This window comes from Muscardinus avellanarius (genome assembly GCF_963383645.1).
Source record: "Muscardinus avellanarius genome assembly, chromosome: 7".
NCBI classification, from domain to species: domain Eukaryota; kingdom Metazoa; phylum Chordata; class Mammalia; order Rodentia; family Gliridae; genus Muscardinus; species Muscardinus avellanarius.
The window spans coordinates 72803834-72819367 of NC_137793.1; the positions used below are offsets into that span (position 1 = coordinate 72803834).

The following is a 15534-nucleotide window of genomic DNA, read 5'->3' on the forward strand; positions in this document are numbered from 1 at the left end:
TTTTGTAACTTGTTTTGTTACTTTATTCTTTTTTATTTGCTCCTTCCCCCCATTCATTTTACAAATTCCTCACTTTAGCCTATCACTTCTCTCAAAACTTTTCTTTTTTCCCTTACTATATCTCTTTGTTTTATAGTCAAGCTATTTCACATCTTCATACTTAAGTACTCTATTACTACAAGACTCCTACTATATAATTTCTCTCATTCTCAACCAGATACTACCTTATTATACTTAAATTCTTACTCAACCTAATCATATCCTCTACTTTACCTGACTCCTGTAACCCATTACCCCAGCTCCTATCCTCTTACCCAACCTCACCACTGAAAGAAGCACTGCTTACCTGCTGACACCTCTAAATTTATACTATTAACATTGAATCAGACAGAGTGCCCACAAAAGAGAAGATGCCAAGACATCAGAAAAACAAGCCTGAGAACCTCGAAAATATAAAAACTAGAAACAGTGAGGAAATAAGGGAAATCATGAATACTGACCTACAAGAAATACAAGAAGAAGAATTCCAAATCCTGATCTTCAATATGATGAAATGTCCTACAGCAAGTGTACAGGAAATGAAAGAGGAAATGAAGACATTAAGAAAGAATCAGAAGCCAGGCATGGTGGTGCATGCTTGTAATCCCAGCATTCGGGAGGCTGAGACCGGAGGATCGCGGTTTGCAGACAGCCTCAGCTACTTAGTGAGGCCCTCTGCAACTCAGTGACACCCTGTTTCAAAATAAAGAATAAAAAATTCTAGGGTGGGGGTGTAGCTCAGAGGTCAAATGACCCTGGGTTTCATCTCCAGAACTGCAAAAAGAAAAAAGAAAAGAAAGAATCAGAAAGTGGTATGAAATGAAAGAATCAATAAATGAAATGAAGACAGCAGTAGAAAGAACTTCTGGAAGATCAGATGAAATGGAAAATAAAATATCACTCTTAGAAGACAGGTGATTCAAAACCAAAAGCACAAGCAACAACATACATAAGTAATTACAGCAACAAAAACTAAATGTCCAACAACTATGGGACAATATGAAACATCCTAACATATGGATAAAAGGCACTAAAGAAGGGATAGAGAAACAGAACAAGGGTATTCATAATCTCTTCAGAAAAATAATTTCAGAGAATTTTCCAAACATAAAACACAAAAAAAGACTTGGACATACACATTCAGGATACATACAGAACACTGTTAGGACAAGATCTAAGAAGGACCTCCCCATGCCATGTAATAATCAAGATGACCAACACAGAGGCCAAAGAAAGAATCTTAAAAGCAGTGAGAACAAAAGAATTGGTGACAAATACAATAAAACAATAAAAATCACCCCAGACTTTACAACCCAAGTCATGAATGCCAGAAGAGACTGGTGTGATGTAATCCATCCCCCGAAATAAAACAACTTCCAACCAAAATTGCTATATCCAGAAAAACTATTCAAAATTGATGGAGAAACAAAAAAGTTTCAAGGTAAGCAGAATATCAAAAAATTCATGAACACAGAGCCAACACTAGAGAAAATACTTAAAAAAATAAGCATAATGAAGAAAAAGAAGCAAATTTCAGAACCAGAGAAGAGATGAAGTTGATAAGCGGGGCAACTAAGTAAAGAAGAAATAACATTATACCAAACAGTAGATAAAAGTCAAAATGAGAGGAAACAAAAGTCATATCTCAGTAATAATCCTGAATATCAAAGGACTTAATTCATCAATTAAAAGACATAGAATTGGGACTTCTGGGAAGATGGTGACCGAGAAAAGCGGGGAATAAGAGCCCCGCTAACAACAAATCTCCATTACCACAAAATCAGCGCCTTTCATAGCCAGAAAACACCATCACCAGCGAAACAAAAAATCACCAGGCTCCAGAGAGAAAGCGGACTGAGAACAGAGCCACAGAGGAGATACACCGGCCTCACGCCCGAGAAAGCGGAAGATGCGGCAGCAGCGCCATACTGCCGGCAGAATCGGCGACTTCACGGGACGGCTACAGCAAGCCGAGGTGAGCCACTGCGGAACAGCCAGGCGGGATTTCTCCGCGTAGAGAGCATTTAAAGCTCCCAGTGGCCGAGCTCAGCACACCCTGCAGGGATTCAGAGTGGAAATCAAAACCAAGAAGAAAAACACCAGCCCCACAGCCGAGGGCGTAGCAGCGGCGCCATATTGCCACCGGCGGCAGCAGCACTGAATTCAGCGAGGCCAGTACAGCTACATCTGCGTACTCAAGAACAGTGAGTCAAATTGCGGGCCACAGAGGAGAAATCCCAGTACTGTACTCCCAGGGACTTGACCCAGTGGGGGAGGGGTGGTGGCAGAGATATCACACCATAGGAGAACATGCAACCTGGCACCCCCCACAGTCTAAAGCAGCCTCTATCGACTCTTTGGGTCGGAGACTCTGTGATAAAACCCAGTAAAGGAGTAGTGGGGTCTGAGATACTACTGACTCAAGATCCAGAACACCTTAAGTGAAGTCATAGTGACCCAAGGGAAGAACCCAGAGAAGGCACAAACTTCCGAAATCATGGGAAAGAGGAATAATACTGGAGCAATAAATGCCCACAACCCCACAACATCAGAACCCAATAAAACTGAAAATCAGAGATTTCTAGAAGATCAAATCAGGAAAATAACTGTAGAAATAATAGAGGTGCTTCGAAAAGAACTCAGAGAGAGCCAAAAAGAGATAAAGGATGCAATTAATGAAGTAAAGGCCTCAATTCAAAGCACAAACAACCGATTAGAACACATGGAGAACAGAATCTCGCTCTTAGAAGATGAGCAATCCAAAAATGAACGCATAGTTTCTAATCTAGAAAAAAATATCCGACAGCAGGAATCTGATATTGAAGAAATATGGGCCCATTTTAAGAGAGCTAACCTAAGAATAATTGGAATAGAGGAGGGAAAAGAAAGTGAAACCAAAGGGATCAACAATCTCTTCAAGGAAGTAATAGCAGAAAATTTTCCAAACATAGAGCAAGAGGTCGATACACAGGTCCAGGAAACTTATAGAACTCCCTTTAGACAGGATTGGAGAAGAGGATCCCCACGCCACATAATTGTCAAAATGACCAATGTGGAAGCCAAGCAGAGAATCTTAAAGGCAACAAAAGCAAAGGGCCAAGTGACAATCAGAGGAAAACCAATTAGAATCACTCCAGACTTCCCAAACCAAGTTATGAGAGCCAGAAGGGCTTGGAGTAACATATTCCAAACTCTGAAAGAAAACAACTTCCAGCCAAAAATTTCCTACCCAGCAAAACTTTCTATCAAAGTAGATGGAGAAATAAGAAGCTTCCATGACAAACAGAAACTGAAGGAATTTATGTCTTCAAACCAACACTAGAGAAAATACTCAAAGAGATTAACTACAAAGAAGAAATAGGTAACACACTCCAGAACTAGAGAAACAAGATTTTCCATCCAACAGACAACTAAGATTGGTTATCTGTGGAGATTCATTATTTATGTTAGTCTTTTACCTATCTCAAAAGGGTATTGTTTGCCTTTATTGTTGTTAATTTTTAGGATTTCTAGTTGGAATATTAATATACCTTCAGATATAGCAATTGGAAATATTTTATCCCATTCTATTAATAACTGTTAACTCTGTTTACATTGTCTTTGGATATACAATATTTTTTTATTTTTTAGGGAGTTTGTATACTCTTCTGTTGCCTGTGCCATTGAAATCATATCCAAGAAATCACTGCCAATTTCAATGTTGTGAGGTTTTATGACCCATATTTTCTCCTAAAAGTTTATAGTCTTAAGATTTATATTTAGGTCTTTTATCTATTTTGAGTTAATATTTGTATATGGGATTAGGTAAGGGTCCAATTTTATTCTTTTCCATGTAATTATTATTTTTCAACAATATTTAGTTAAAAGATTAATATTTCTACCACCAAATGTTCGTGAAAACCTTGTCAAAAATAACTTGACAATATAGGGAAGAATTTAGCTCTAGGCTTATATTTAACTCCAATGGTTTATATATCTGCCTTTAGAATAGTACTACACTGTTTCAATTATTGCAGCTTTATATGGTTTGAAATCAGAAAATATATATCTTCTAGCTTTGTTCTTTTTCAAGATCGTTTTGGGTACCTAGAGTCCATATCCCATATTAGGATAGATTTTTTTCTGAAAAATAAATATATAAATATATGATAGTTTCACCTAAAAAATAGAAAAAAATATTCTCTGGTAAGAAAGAAAGCAAACAGAAATATTGAAATGTTATCTTTAAGTCATCAAAAGGTTGGTATCAGACAAATGAAACTGTTATGTGAGATTACCATTTTTAATTTTAGATAAATTGCCATAATACTAGATGTCAAATACTAAGCCAATCATGGGAGGGAGGGATAGGGAGAGAATGGGGTGGGGATTGGGTGGGGGCTGACTGGGAAAAGTGTGCATGTATGTCTACAAAAGTATGTATCCTACTATGATGTATGAATACAGTGCACCAATAAAAATAAAAAAAAGACATAGAATTGCAATATGGATTAAAAAACATAATCCAAACATATGCTTCTTGCAAGAAACTCACCTTACATCCAAAGACATTCACAGACTGAAAGTGAAAGGATGGAAAAAGATATACCATGCTAATGGAGACCAAAAACGGGTAGTGGTAGCAATGCTGATATCCAACAAAACAGATTTTAAGCTAAAACGCAACAGAGACAAAGCAGGGCACTACCTTTTATTAAAAATAATAATTCACCAAGAAGATATAATGATAGTAAATGTTTATGCCCAAATGTGAGTACACCCACATTTGTTAAATAATTCTTTCAAGACATCAGAGCTCAAATAGACCCAAATACAATTCTATTGGGAGACTTCAACACACCTCTCACACCACTAAGTTGATCTTCAAGGCAAAAGATGAGTAAAGATTCTTCAGAACTAAAGAAAACTATAAACCAAATGGACCTAACGGACATATATAGAATATATTAACAAAGAACAGGAGAATACACATTTTTCTCAGCAGCCCATGGAAACTTCTCCAAAATAGATCATATCCTGGGACACAAAGCAAGCATGAGCAAATTCAAAAGATGTAATATAATTCCCTGCATCTTTTCAGACCACAATGGGATAAAAGTAGAAATCAACAACAGGAAGACCAAAAGAAACTATTGAAATACATGGAGACTGAATGATACACTAATGAATTATGAGTGAATTAAGTTCAGAAATAAGGGGGAGAAATAAAGAAATTCCTGGAATTAAATGAAAATAGAGACGCAACTTACCAAAATCTATGGGACACTTTGAAGGCGGTGTTAAGAGGAAAGTTTATAGCATTGAGTGCCCACATAAGAAGAACAGAGAGTTGCCAAGTAAACAACCTAATGAAACATCTCAAGGATCTAGAAAAATTGCAACGGTCTAACCACAAAGCCAGCATAAGGCAGGAAATAATTAAAATCAGAGCAGAGATAAATGAAATAAATAATAAAAAAAATTCAAAGACTCAACAAAACAAAAAGCTGGTTCTTTGAGAAGATTAATTAGATTCACAATCCCCTGGCCACCTAACCAAAAGAGAGAATCAGCTCAAATCATTAAAATCAGAAATGAAAAAGGAGACATCACTATAGACATATGGGATAGTCAAAGGATTATCAGAAACTTTTGAAAATTTATACTCCAATAGGATGGAAAACATGGAAGAAACTGATACATTTCTAATAACAAATCAATGCACATTATTCACCACATAAATAGAGCTAAAACCAAAAACCACATGATCATATCAATAGATGCTGAAAAGGCACTTGAAAAAATCCAATGCCCACACATGTTAAAAACACTGCAGGAAATTGGAATAGAAGGAACATATTTCAACATCATTAAGGCAATATACAATAAACCATAGCCAGCATCATATTGAATGGCGAAAACTGTAATAATTTCCTTTAAAATCAGAAACAAGACCAGAATGCCCACTATCACTACTCCTTTTCAATATAATCCTCAAGACTCTTGCCACAGCAATAAGACAAGAGAAGGATATCAAAGGAATTAAAATAGGAAGAGAAGAATTAAAACTATTCCTGTTTGTAGATGACATGATCCTTTATTTAGAAGACCCAAAGAACTCAACCAAAAGACTACTGAAGCTGATTATCCAATTCAGAAAAGTTATAGGATATAAAACCAATCTAAAGAAATCAGTTACTTTTCAATATGCCAACAATTAACCCACAATAAAAGAAATAAAGAAAACAATTCCATTTATTATAACCTCAAAACCAATAAAATACCTAGGAATAAACCTAATCAAAGATGTAAAAACCTCTATAATGAAAACTATAAAACATTAAAGAAATTGAAGAAGATCTTGGTAGATGAAAAGATCTCCCTTGCTAATTAATGGATAGGCAAAATAAATATCATCAAAAGTGATCTACAGATTCAATGCAATTCCTATCAAAATACCAACAAGATTCTTTATAGACCTAGAAAAATCAGTCACAAATTTTATATGGAGAAAGAAAAGACCCAGAATATCCAAGCAGGAGTCATCATAATCCCTGACTTCAAATTATACACAGAAAAATAGTAGTAAAAAAAAAAACAGCATGGTACTGGCAACAGGCATATAGACCAATGGAACAGAACAGAAGATGCAGAAACAAACCCACACACCTATAGTAAATTGATCTTTGACAAAGGGGCCAAACTCACACAATGGAGAAATAACAGCTTTTTCAACAAATGGTGCTGGTAGAACTGGCTATCCATTTGTAGAAAGATGGAACTAAATCCTTACCTCTCACCATGCACAGGAATCAACTTGAGATGGATCAAAGACTTAGAGATTAGACCAGAGACTGTGAAGTTATTATAGGGCATAGGCACAACACTCCAACGTTTAGCCACAGGCAGTAACTTTCTCAACAAGACCTCCAAAGTGCAAGAAATTAAAGCGAGAATTGACAAGTAGGATGGAATCAAACTAAAAGTTTCTGCTTATCAAAGGAAACCATCAAGAACCTAAAAAGAAAGCCTACAGAATGGGAGATCTTTACCAGCCACCACTCTGATAGAGGGCTAATATCCAGAATATACAAAGAGCTTGAAAGACTCTACACTATCAAAACAAATAACCCAGTCAAGAAACAGGCAACTGAATTGAATAGAAACTTCACAAAAGAAGAGATACAAATGGCCAATAGATACGTGAAAAGATGTTCAACATCATGAGGCATTAGGGAGATGCAAATAAAAACTATGCCGAGATTCCATCTAACCCCAATTAGAGTGGCAAGCATAAAAAAAAAATAACAAATGCTGATGAGGATGTGGGGAAAGAGAAAGACTTATACTGTTGGTGGGAGTGCAAACTAGTTCAGCCACTATGAAGATCAGTGTGGAGATTTGTTAAAAAACTTGGAATGGATCCATCATATGATCCAGCTATACCACTCCTGAGTATCTTTACAAAGGAGTTAAAATCAGAGAACTACAATAACATATGTATACCCATGTTCATAGCAGCACAATTTGTAATAGCCAAAATATGGAAGCAACCTAGGTCTCCATCAACAGATGAATGGATTGCAAAATATGGGAAATACACACAATGGAATTCTGCTCAGCTATAAAGAAGAACAAAATCATGTCATTTCTAAGAAGATTGAAAAACTTGGAGAACATTAAGTTAAGTGAGATCAGCCAAGCACTGAAAGAGAAGTGACATATGTCTTCTTTAATATGCCCAAACTAGGGAGTTTTGGGGGTACCAGAGGGACTCCAGATAATGGAGGGGAAATGTCAGCAAAGCTAGAATGGAAGGGTAAGAGAGGAAGAAGGCTGAGGTTGATTAATGGAGGAGCTATATTCAAATATGTGTAGAAGTATGAATGTAGCATGGTCAACCTGCACACTTATTGTTGGGGGAAAAGGGAAAGCAGGGAAGGGTACCAAGCACTGTCTGAATGTATGCCATTTTCAATATGATACACATAAAAAATAGAGTTAAATACTTTAATATGGTTAAAAATCCTAACATGTTAAATACCCTAATGGCATGATCCCAGTTATACTGGATTTATCCCTAGCCAATTCTTCCATCATGTATTATATACCAAATCCAGTGAAATTTCCTATGTTAATGTTGTAGTTTCTGCACAATTTTCCGGGCTCAGTTTCACTGCCTCTGAAAAATATCTCTAATCCCTCAACTCCCCACTCTACCCTGACACACAATAGTCATTTTGCCCCAGTGTTCCTCTTCGGGGTCTCCTCCACAGCACGCTGAATAGCTTGTCCCTGTCCCCTTCCTTCCTCACTGTTTTGCTTCTTGGCTGCCATGAGGTGAACTGCCCCCTCCAGTGCATACTTGGGCTGCCTTGAGATGCCCCCTCATCTCAGGCCCACACCAATGGAGCTAGCCAACCCTGGACTGAAACCATGAGCCAGGCCAAATCTTCCTTTAGGTTTATTTCTTCAGATATTTTGTCACAGTTACTGAAAGATAAATAACACAGATAATAGACAAAGACATAAGTGCTTTCTAGAGAAAAGAGGTGACAATTTATGCCTTTGGGATTGCTATAGGTTAAGTTCAGCTAACTTTGACCTCACAAATTTTTAGTGGTAAATACACAGGAGGGAAAAACAAGATATTTGATATAAGCAATATAAACAATATCACTATGATTAGACACAGAATATAAATATGTGATTATTAAATTAAATTTTAAACAAAAAGTAAAAGAGTAAACAATATGAAATTATTTTTTAAATTATTAGGTAAAATTTTAAAGTACTAAACACTACCTTTAGAAAATAAAAATATAGTCCCCAAAGTTAACTCTGAATTAGAAGGAATTACTGAAATAAAGCCACTATCCTGAATTAAATATAAAGAAACAAGTATACAGAAAGTATTATAAATATAAGCTGCAATGAGAGGGCCTAATATATGTAAAATCAAAACCCCAAAAGAAAACTAAAAAGAAAATGGAAGACAGTTGATAAGAGATCATTGTTAAAAAATTTAAAAACTGATGAATTTATAAATTTACAGATTAGAGTATAATAATATACATTAACAAACAATCAGTAGGATAAATAAAAAGATATCCAGTCAGGCCAGTGATATACTTGGGAGGCTGAGACAGGAGGATTGCAGTTTTAAGGTCAGCCTTAGCACCTTGGCATTCCCTAGTGATTTTCAATAATGTTTGCATTACAATCGTTTTTAAAGGAATGTTAATATGGTAACAAATTAAATTTAAAAACTAGAGAGTATTATTGAGTAAATAAAATTATTTGATTTCATTAAGATTAAACAACTTTTTTATATTTTAGGAATAAAACAAAGTCAAAATAGATAAAATATTTAAAGTAAGTATTGGTAGAAGGACAAATTTGGAACTATTACCAAGATAGTGATTTTTAGATCTCTCAATTTTTATATCAGGTAAGCAGCATGTTTAATATATTTACGTTTAAATATAATTAAAAGTACATCAGATTAAGGAGAAAAATAAAATGATCATCACAAAAAATTCAGAACAACACCAGAAAATACACAAAGTTCACTCACAGAATTTAAAAAAATATTAACTGGGCTTAGTGACACACGTTTGTTATCCCAGCATTTGAGAGGCTGAGACAGGAGGACTGCAGTTTGTGGACAGCCTCAGCTACTACTTAGGCCCTTTGCAACTCAGTGAGACCCTGTTTGAAAATAAAGAATAAAAATTAGTGGTAGAGTGCTTGCCCAACATGTGTGAGGCCCTGGGTTCAATACCCAAGGAGTGCACAGAGTGAGTCAAGTGCAGAATGGAATTGTGAGCTTGATGAAACAGGCCATCAGAGAGAAAGAGGAAGAAAAATGCCTGCTAACCGGGAGACACTGAAAGGGCAAGGGCACTGCATTTCAGTTTGAAGTACTAAACTATATTTGTTTTGAATATTAGAGCATAGGGTAACCTCAGAAAATCAGAGATTACAAAGACACTGTGTTACACATGACTGCTAGCTATAGTTCTAAGATTTTAGTATATTTACTGGCACACAAAAAACGTGAAGGTTTTCTGCTTTTGTTGTTATTACCAGTGCCAGGCACTGTGTGTGTGTGTGTGTGTGTGTGTGTGTGTGTGTGTGTGTGTGTGTATTGCAATCACTTATCATAATGAAGTTCAGAGTGAGAATCCTACATGAAAAGAGCCTTGGTGAGCTTCCTCCAGGTCTCACTCCTCCCCCTCCCCTTTACTGTATATGATGTTGAGATTGGCGCTGATAATTTCATACATGTGCAAAGTGTCAGTGGTTTCTTTCATCACATCTTTCTCCCCTTGTCTGCCTCCCTCCTTTAGATTTCTGTTGTTTAAGCACTTTAAAATATTGATTAATTTGCCAGGCGTGGTGGCGCAGGCTTGTAATCCCCACGCTTGGGAGGCGGACACAAGATGATCATGCAGGTTCGAAGCCAGCCTCGCTGGCTTACGAGACCCTGTTTCCAAATAAAAATGTATATACAAAAAAAATAGGTCTGGGAGTGTAGCCCGGAGGTAGAAGGGTTTCCAGGAACCCCAATGCCTATATATATATATATATATATATATATATACAAATATATATGTATCTCATAATAAGATTATGTAATTATTCTGCTATTTTTCTCCTTTCTGCATGAGGATATTTTCATGAAAAGGAAAATAGAATTATCCCAAATTTATACAGTTATAAAGTGACAGCTGGGCGTGGTGGCACAGGCTTGTAATCCCCGTGCTTGGGAGGTGGAGACAGGAGGATCGCACAAGTTCAAAGCCAGCAATGCTGGCTTAAGAGACCCTGTTTCCAAATAAAAAAGTATAAAATAGGCCTGGGATAGAAGGGTTTCCGGGAAACCCAGTGCCACCAAAAAAACCAAAAAAAAAAAAAACCAAAAAAAAAACAACAAAAAAAAAACAAACACACACAAAAAACAGAAAAGACAGAGTTTTGAAAGAATAAACACAAAAATATTAACAGCATATATTTCTTTTTTCTTTTTCCTTTTTTCTTTTCTTTTTCTTTCTTTTTTTTTTTTTTTTTTTTTTGGTGGTACTGGGGTTCCTGGAAACCCTTCTACCTCCGGGTTACACTCCCTGACCTATTTTATATTTTTATCTGGAAACAGGGTCTCTTAAGCCAGTGTGGCTGGCTTCAAACCAGCGTGATCCTCCTGTCTCCACCTCCCAAGCGCCGGGATTACAAGCGTGCGCCACCACACCCAGCTAACAGCATATATTTCTGAATGATGGGGTTATAGATGACTTTTTGTTATTTTGTTTTATCTTTATTTTTGTTTTTTCTATAATGAACATCTATTATTTCTGAAATAAAGGGTTTTAAAAATAAAAAGCAAGAAAAGTAATTAGGAAACAAAAATAAGTAAAAATTTTCAACTTCTCCCATTGACTAAAATCTAAGAGGTTGGTTTTTTTTTAAAAAAAGAATAAAACAGGTAAGTATAATAATTTTGAGAACACAGGAGGCAAAAATTTAAATAAGCAAAATTTAAAATAAGAAATAAAATGCAATAACAAAATATACATCTTAATTAAAATATAAATAGCATCCTGATATATTTTAATGCCAAACTAAATAATTATCTAAAAATAGAATTGACTTTGAGTTATAAAAACTGAATTAAGGTTTGGAAATGTTTAAATATACATATTACTCAAACAGCTTTGGGTACAGAAACTTTAATGAATTACTTCTTTTATACTTTTAAGCAGTAATAACCTACATGCCATATTTATTGAATAAAGAGTAATAATCCCTATGCTATATTTATTTGATGAACTCAGTTCAAATGATTTATTTTTGCTGAACTCAGCAAAAACCTGGTACCAAGACCTGACAATTTCTTTTTTGTTTTGTTTTTCTTTTTTTTTTTGGGGGGGGGGTTCTGGGGATGGAACCCTGGGGCATTAGACCTCCAAGCTACATCCCCTGCCCTATTTTTTTTTTTAATTCTTTATTTTGAAATAGGGTCTCACTAAGTTGTGGAGGGCCTCACTAAGTAGCTGAGGCTGTCCACGAACTGCGATCCTCCAATCTCAGCCTCCCAAATGTTGGGATTACAAGCATGCGCCATCACGCCTGGCTCAAGACCAGACAATTTCAATGAAAGACATCTCAACTAATTATGTTTTCAAAAGTGGATATAAGTATACTATATAAAATATTAGCATATTTAAGTGATAAAATAGTATTATAATGAAGTGATAAATCAAAATAATAACTAATAACCCAACCCAATTACATGTATTTTAGAACACACTGAGAATTTAATATTAATATGTCTATTAATATACTTTTAGAATGCAGTGCTGAGGTTCAAACCCAGAGCTTCACATACTAAAATATATGTCTATCAAGACATGAAAAGGGATATTTCAATGGGGAATCACTTGTTGAATTGAACTTACATTCTTGGTTTAAAAAACTTATGAGAGATAGAAGTAACAGAATAGTTCTGTGATATAATACATAAAAAGTCCATAAGCCCATCAAAAAATCACTCTAAAACAAATTTTCAGCACTGACTTACCAGACTTTGTAGTGACTGAAAATATTTCCATTAAAATCAGCACAAAAGCAAGGATTAATGGAAGTACTTGTCAAACAGAAGATGTAAGCCTTTCCAAAACCACATTTCCATCTGTTCACTTCCTGGAGAACCATCCCCTATCCGGGGCCTGATCTTATGTGAAGCAAATTTAAAATCTGAAATGCAACTTTTAAGAACTCAGTCACCCCAGGGTTATTGAGGTCCAGGGCTGGCACTTGCAGGACCCTGACAGTGGGCGCCTTTCAGCTGTGTGCCTTAAAAATCTCCAAGCACCTCCCTTTAATCCCAGCCCTGTTCATCTTCCTTCTTTCATACTTTGCTAACTCGTTCCACTCAAGTTGGCCATTTGCAGCCAGCCAGCCAGTCTCTATATCTTTTGATTTTCAAAAAAAAAAAATAGCAATCCCCTATGCTCCATGTGTTCCTGAGTTTTCCAATTTTTTCCATTTGCTAAACCCTAGTGAAGCCTTCCCAACCCTTTGCTGCTCTTTCCAATGAGAACAACCTAACAAATTCGCTATACTTAATTTTCAAAGACCAGATTCTTTACTTTCACAACATATATAAGAAATTTGAAAGTTTAGAATGTAGTTTTCAGATATATCTTATAATATGTATTACTTCAGGATCTCCAAAAAATTTAAGCAAATTATTGCCAATTATTTATCTTTAAAGAATAAAATAATGTATGTGAAAAATTTGAAAGAAAAACTATTATATAAATATAAACAATTACTAATTATGATTTCATCTTTATGTAAATGTATTACAGGCAATGGTTACTCATATATCATTAGAATAGGACATACCACAAAAAGAAAAGAAAATTATTTTTAAAGTAAAGTAATGTGGAAACTTACTACACAGAACTTTGGAAAAGTTCACTGAAGCCTGTTTCAGTACCTTTACTTGGCATAAGTCTACAAAAGATATCCTACAACCTATAACCAGGTTCTATCTTCCAAGGTGTTTAAAAATATAAAATAAAAACTGACAGTAAGACTTCTTCATTTAACATGATCCAGGATATTTTCTTCTTTGAGAGGCAAGTTCTTGCTATTGAACATGTTTTTCAAAATATATACAAGCCTCATATTTAATCCTTCATCTGAAGAATCACTTTATAGATAATCCAACTTAAATGATAATTTTATAGGAACTAAATTATTTTGCATAGAACCAAGATGCTATACACAAAAATCATCTAATATTTACTCAAGACAACAAAAGATTTATTTAATGCATAATAATAAATTTTAAGATAAATAGAATCATGTATGTATATCTTACAATAAATTTCTGCCTGAAATATCACTGAGTTTTAGAAAGTTTCTAATTGTGGTAATGCTCACCCTCTATTGGAGTAATCTTTCTAACGCTTTCACTAGTAGACTAGTGATTAGATTACTCACCTAATTGCATCACTGGTCTCCGAAACAGCTCTCAGGTACTCTTTCAAATAATAATAATTAAAGCAGTATTTCCGAATCCTATAGCCTCGCCATCGTTTCTGAATCTATTGGTATGAGTAAAAGATAAAATAAGCCATTAAACGGTTTTTATTAAAAACATTAACAGTTTTTCAAGACCTAGGTAATTATAGCTGATAACCCACATTACATAAGGCCTTAGGCTTTTCTACTAATATAACAGTATATAAGTTGGAATGTAGGTTGTGCTTATAGATTTATTATAATACATCACAAAAATAAATATAGGTTATTACAATCTATTTTAAAAATTTATCATTATTTCATGGAATACTAAGTTGCAAAATTAGCTATTAAAAGATTTATACCAGCCGGACGTGGTGGCGCACACTTGTAATCCCCGTGCTTGGGAGCAGAGACAGGAGGATCGCGCAGGTCCGAAGCCATATAAATTAGGTCTGGGAGTGTCGCCCGGAGGTAGAAGGGCTTCCAGGAACCCCAGGACCCCCCAAAAAAGAAAAAGATTTACATCAGCATTTCACAGACAGCCTCACAGTTCACGGACAGCCTCAGCTACTTAGTGAGGCCCCTTGAAACTCAGTGAGACTCTGTTTCAAAAATAAAGAATTAAAAATTATGGCTGGGAGTGTCACTCAGAGGTAGAATACCCCTGGTTTCTATCCCCAGTACTGCAAAAAAAAATTTTTTTTTACAAGTTGACTTACAAATTCCAACTGTTCTTACTGTCTAGGTTTATGGAATTTGTTTTACTCATAAACTATTTGACTTAAAGACTATTTAGTCTCATTGAGATAAAATTTTAAATGGGATTTTAAAGTTTATTGGCATCAAAATCTTTAAGTAAAATGCTGTTTTTAATTATATATGACATTTTAATACTTCTATTACAATATCTAAAAATGAGGTTTTTTTGTTTGTTTTTTTGTTTTGTTTTTTTGTTTTTTGGCAGTACCGGGAATGGAACACAGAGGAATTCTACTTTTGAGCTACATTCCAGCCCTACTTTTTATTCTTTGTTTTGAAACAGGGTCTCACTGAGTTGCAAAGGGCCTCACTAAATAGTTGAGGCTGTCTGCAAACACAGATCCTCCTGTCTCAGTCTTCCAATCGCTGGGATTACAAGTGTGCACCACCACGCCTGGCTTAACAATGAGTTCTTATGTGCTGGGTACTAGTCTAAGGATTTTGCTTATATGTAGAAGAACCCTCCTATAAGGCAAATACTCTTATTATTTAATTCATAGATGACAAAATGGTTACAAAAAGAGATTACTTAATCGGGCGTAGTGGTGCACGCTTGTAATCCCAGCATTTGGTAGGCTGAGACAGGAGGATCACAGTTCACGGACACCTTCAGCTACTTAGTGAGGCCCTCTGTAACTTAGTGAGACTGTTTCAAAATAAAGAATAAGAAATAGGGCAGGAGTTGTAGCTCAAAGGTTGAATGCCCCTGGGTTCCATCCC

At 35.5% G+C, this 15534-nt stretch overlaps 1 protein-coding gene across 1 annotated transcript in view; it reads right to left on the reverse strand.

Annotated features, from left to right (window-relative positions):
• Positions 1 to 15534, reverse strand: part of SPATA17 (spermatogenesis associated 17) — a gene marked incomplete at both ends in the record, with an annotated part of 225758 nt that overhangs the window by 166584 nt on the left and 43640 nt on the right. Inside the window, one exon of the mRNA XM_080699466.1 lies at positions 14032 to 14135. Within this exon, the coding sequence (XP_080555592.1) occupies positions 14032 to 14135 (104 nt within the window). The remainder of the gene's footprint in view (positions 1 to 14031; positions 14136 to 15534) is intronic.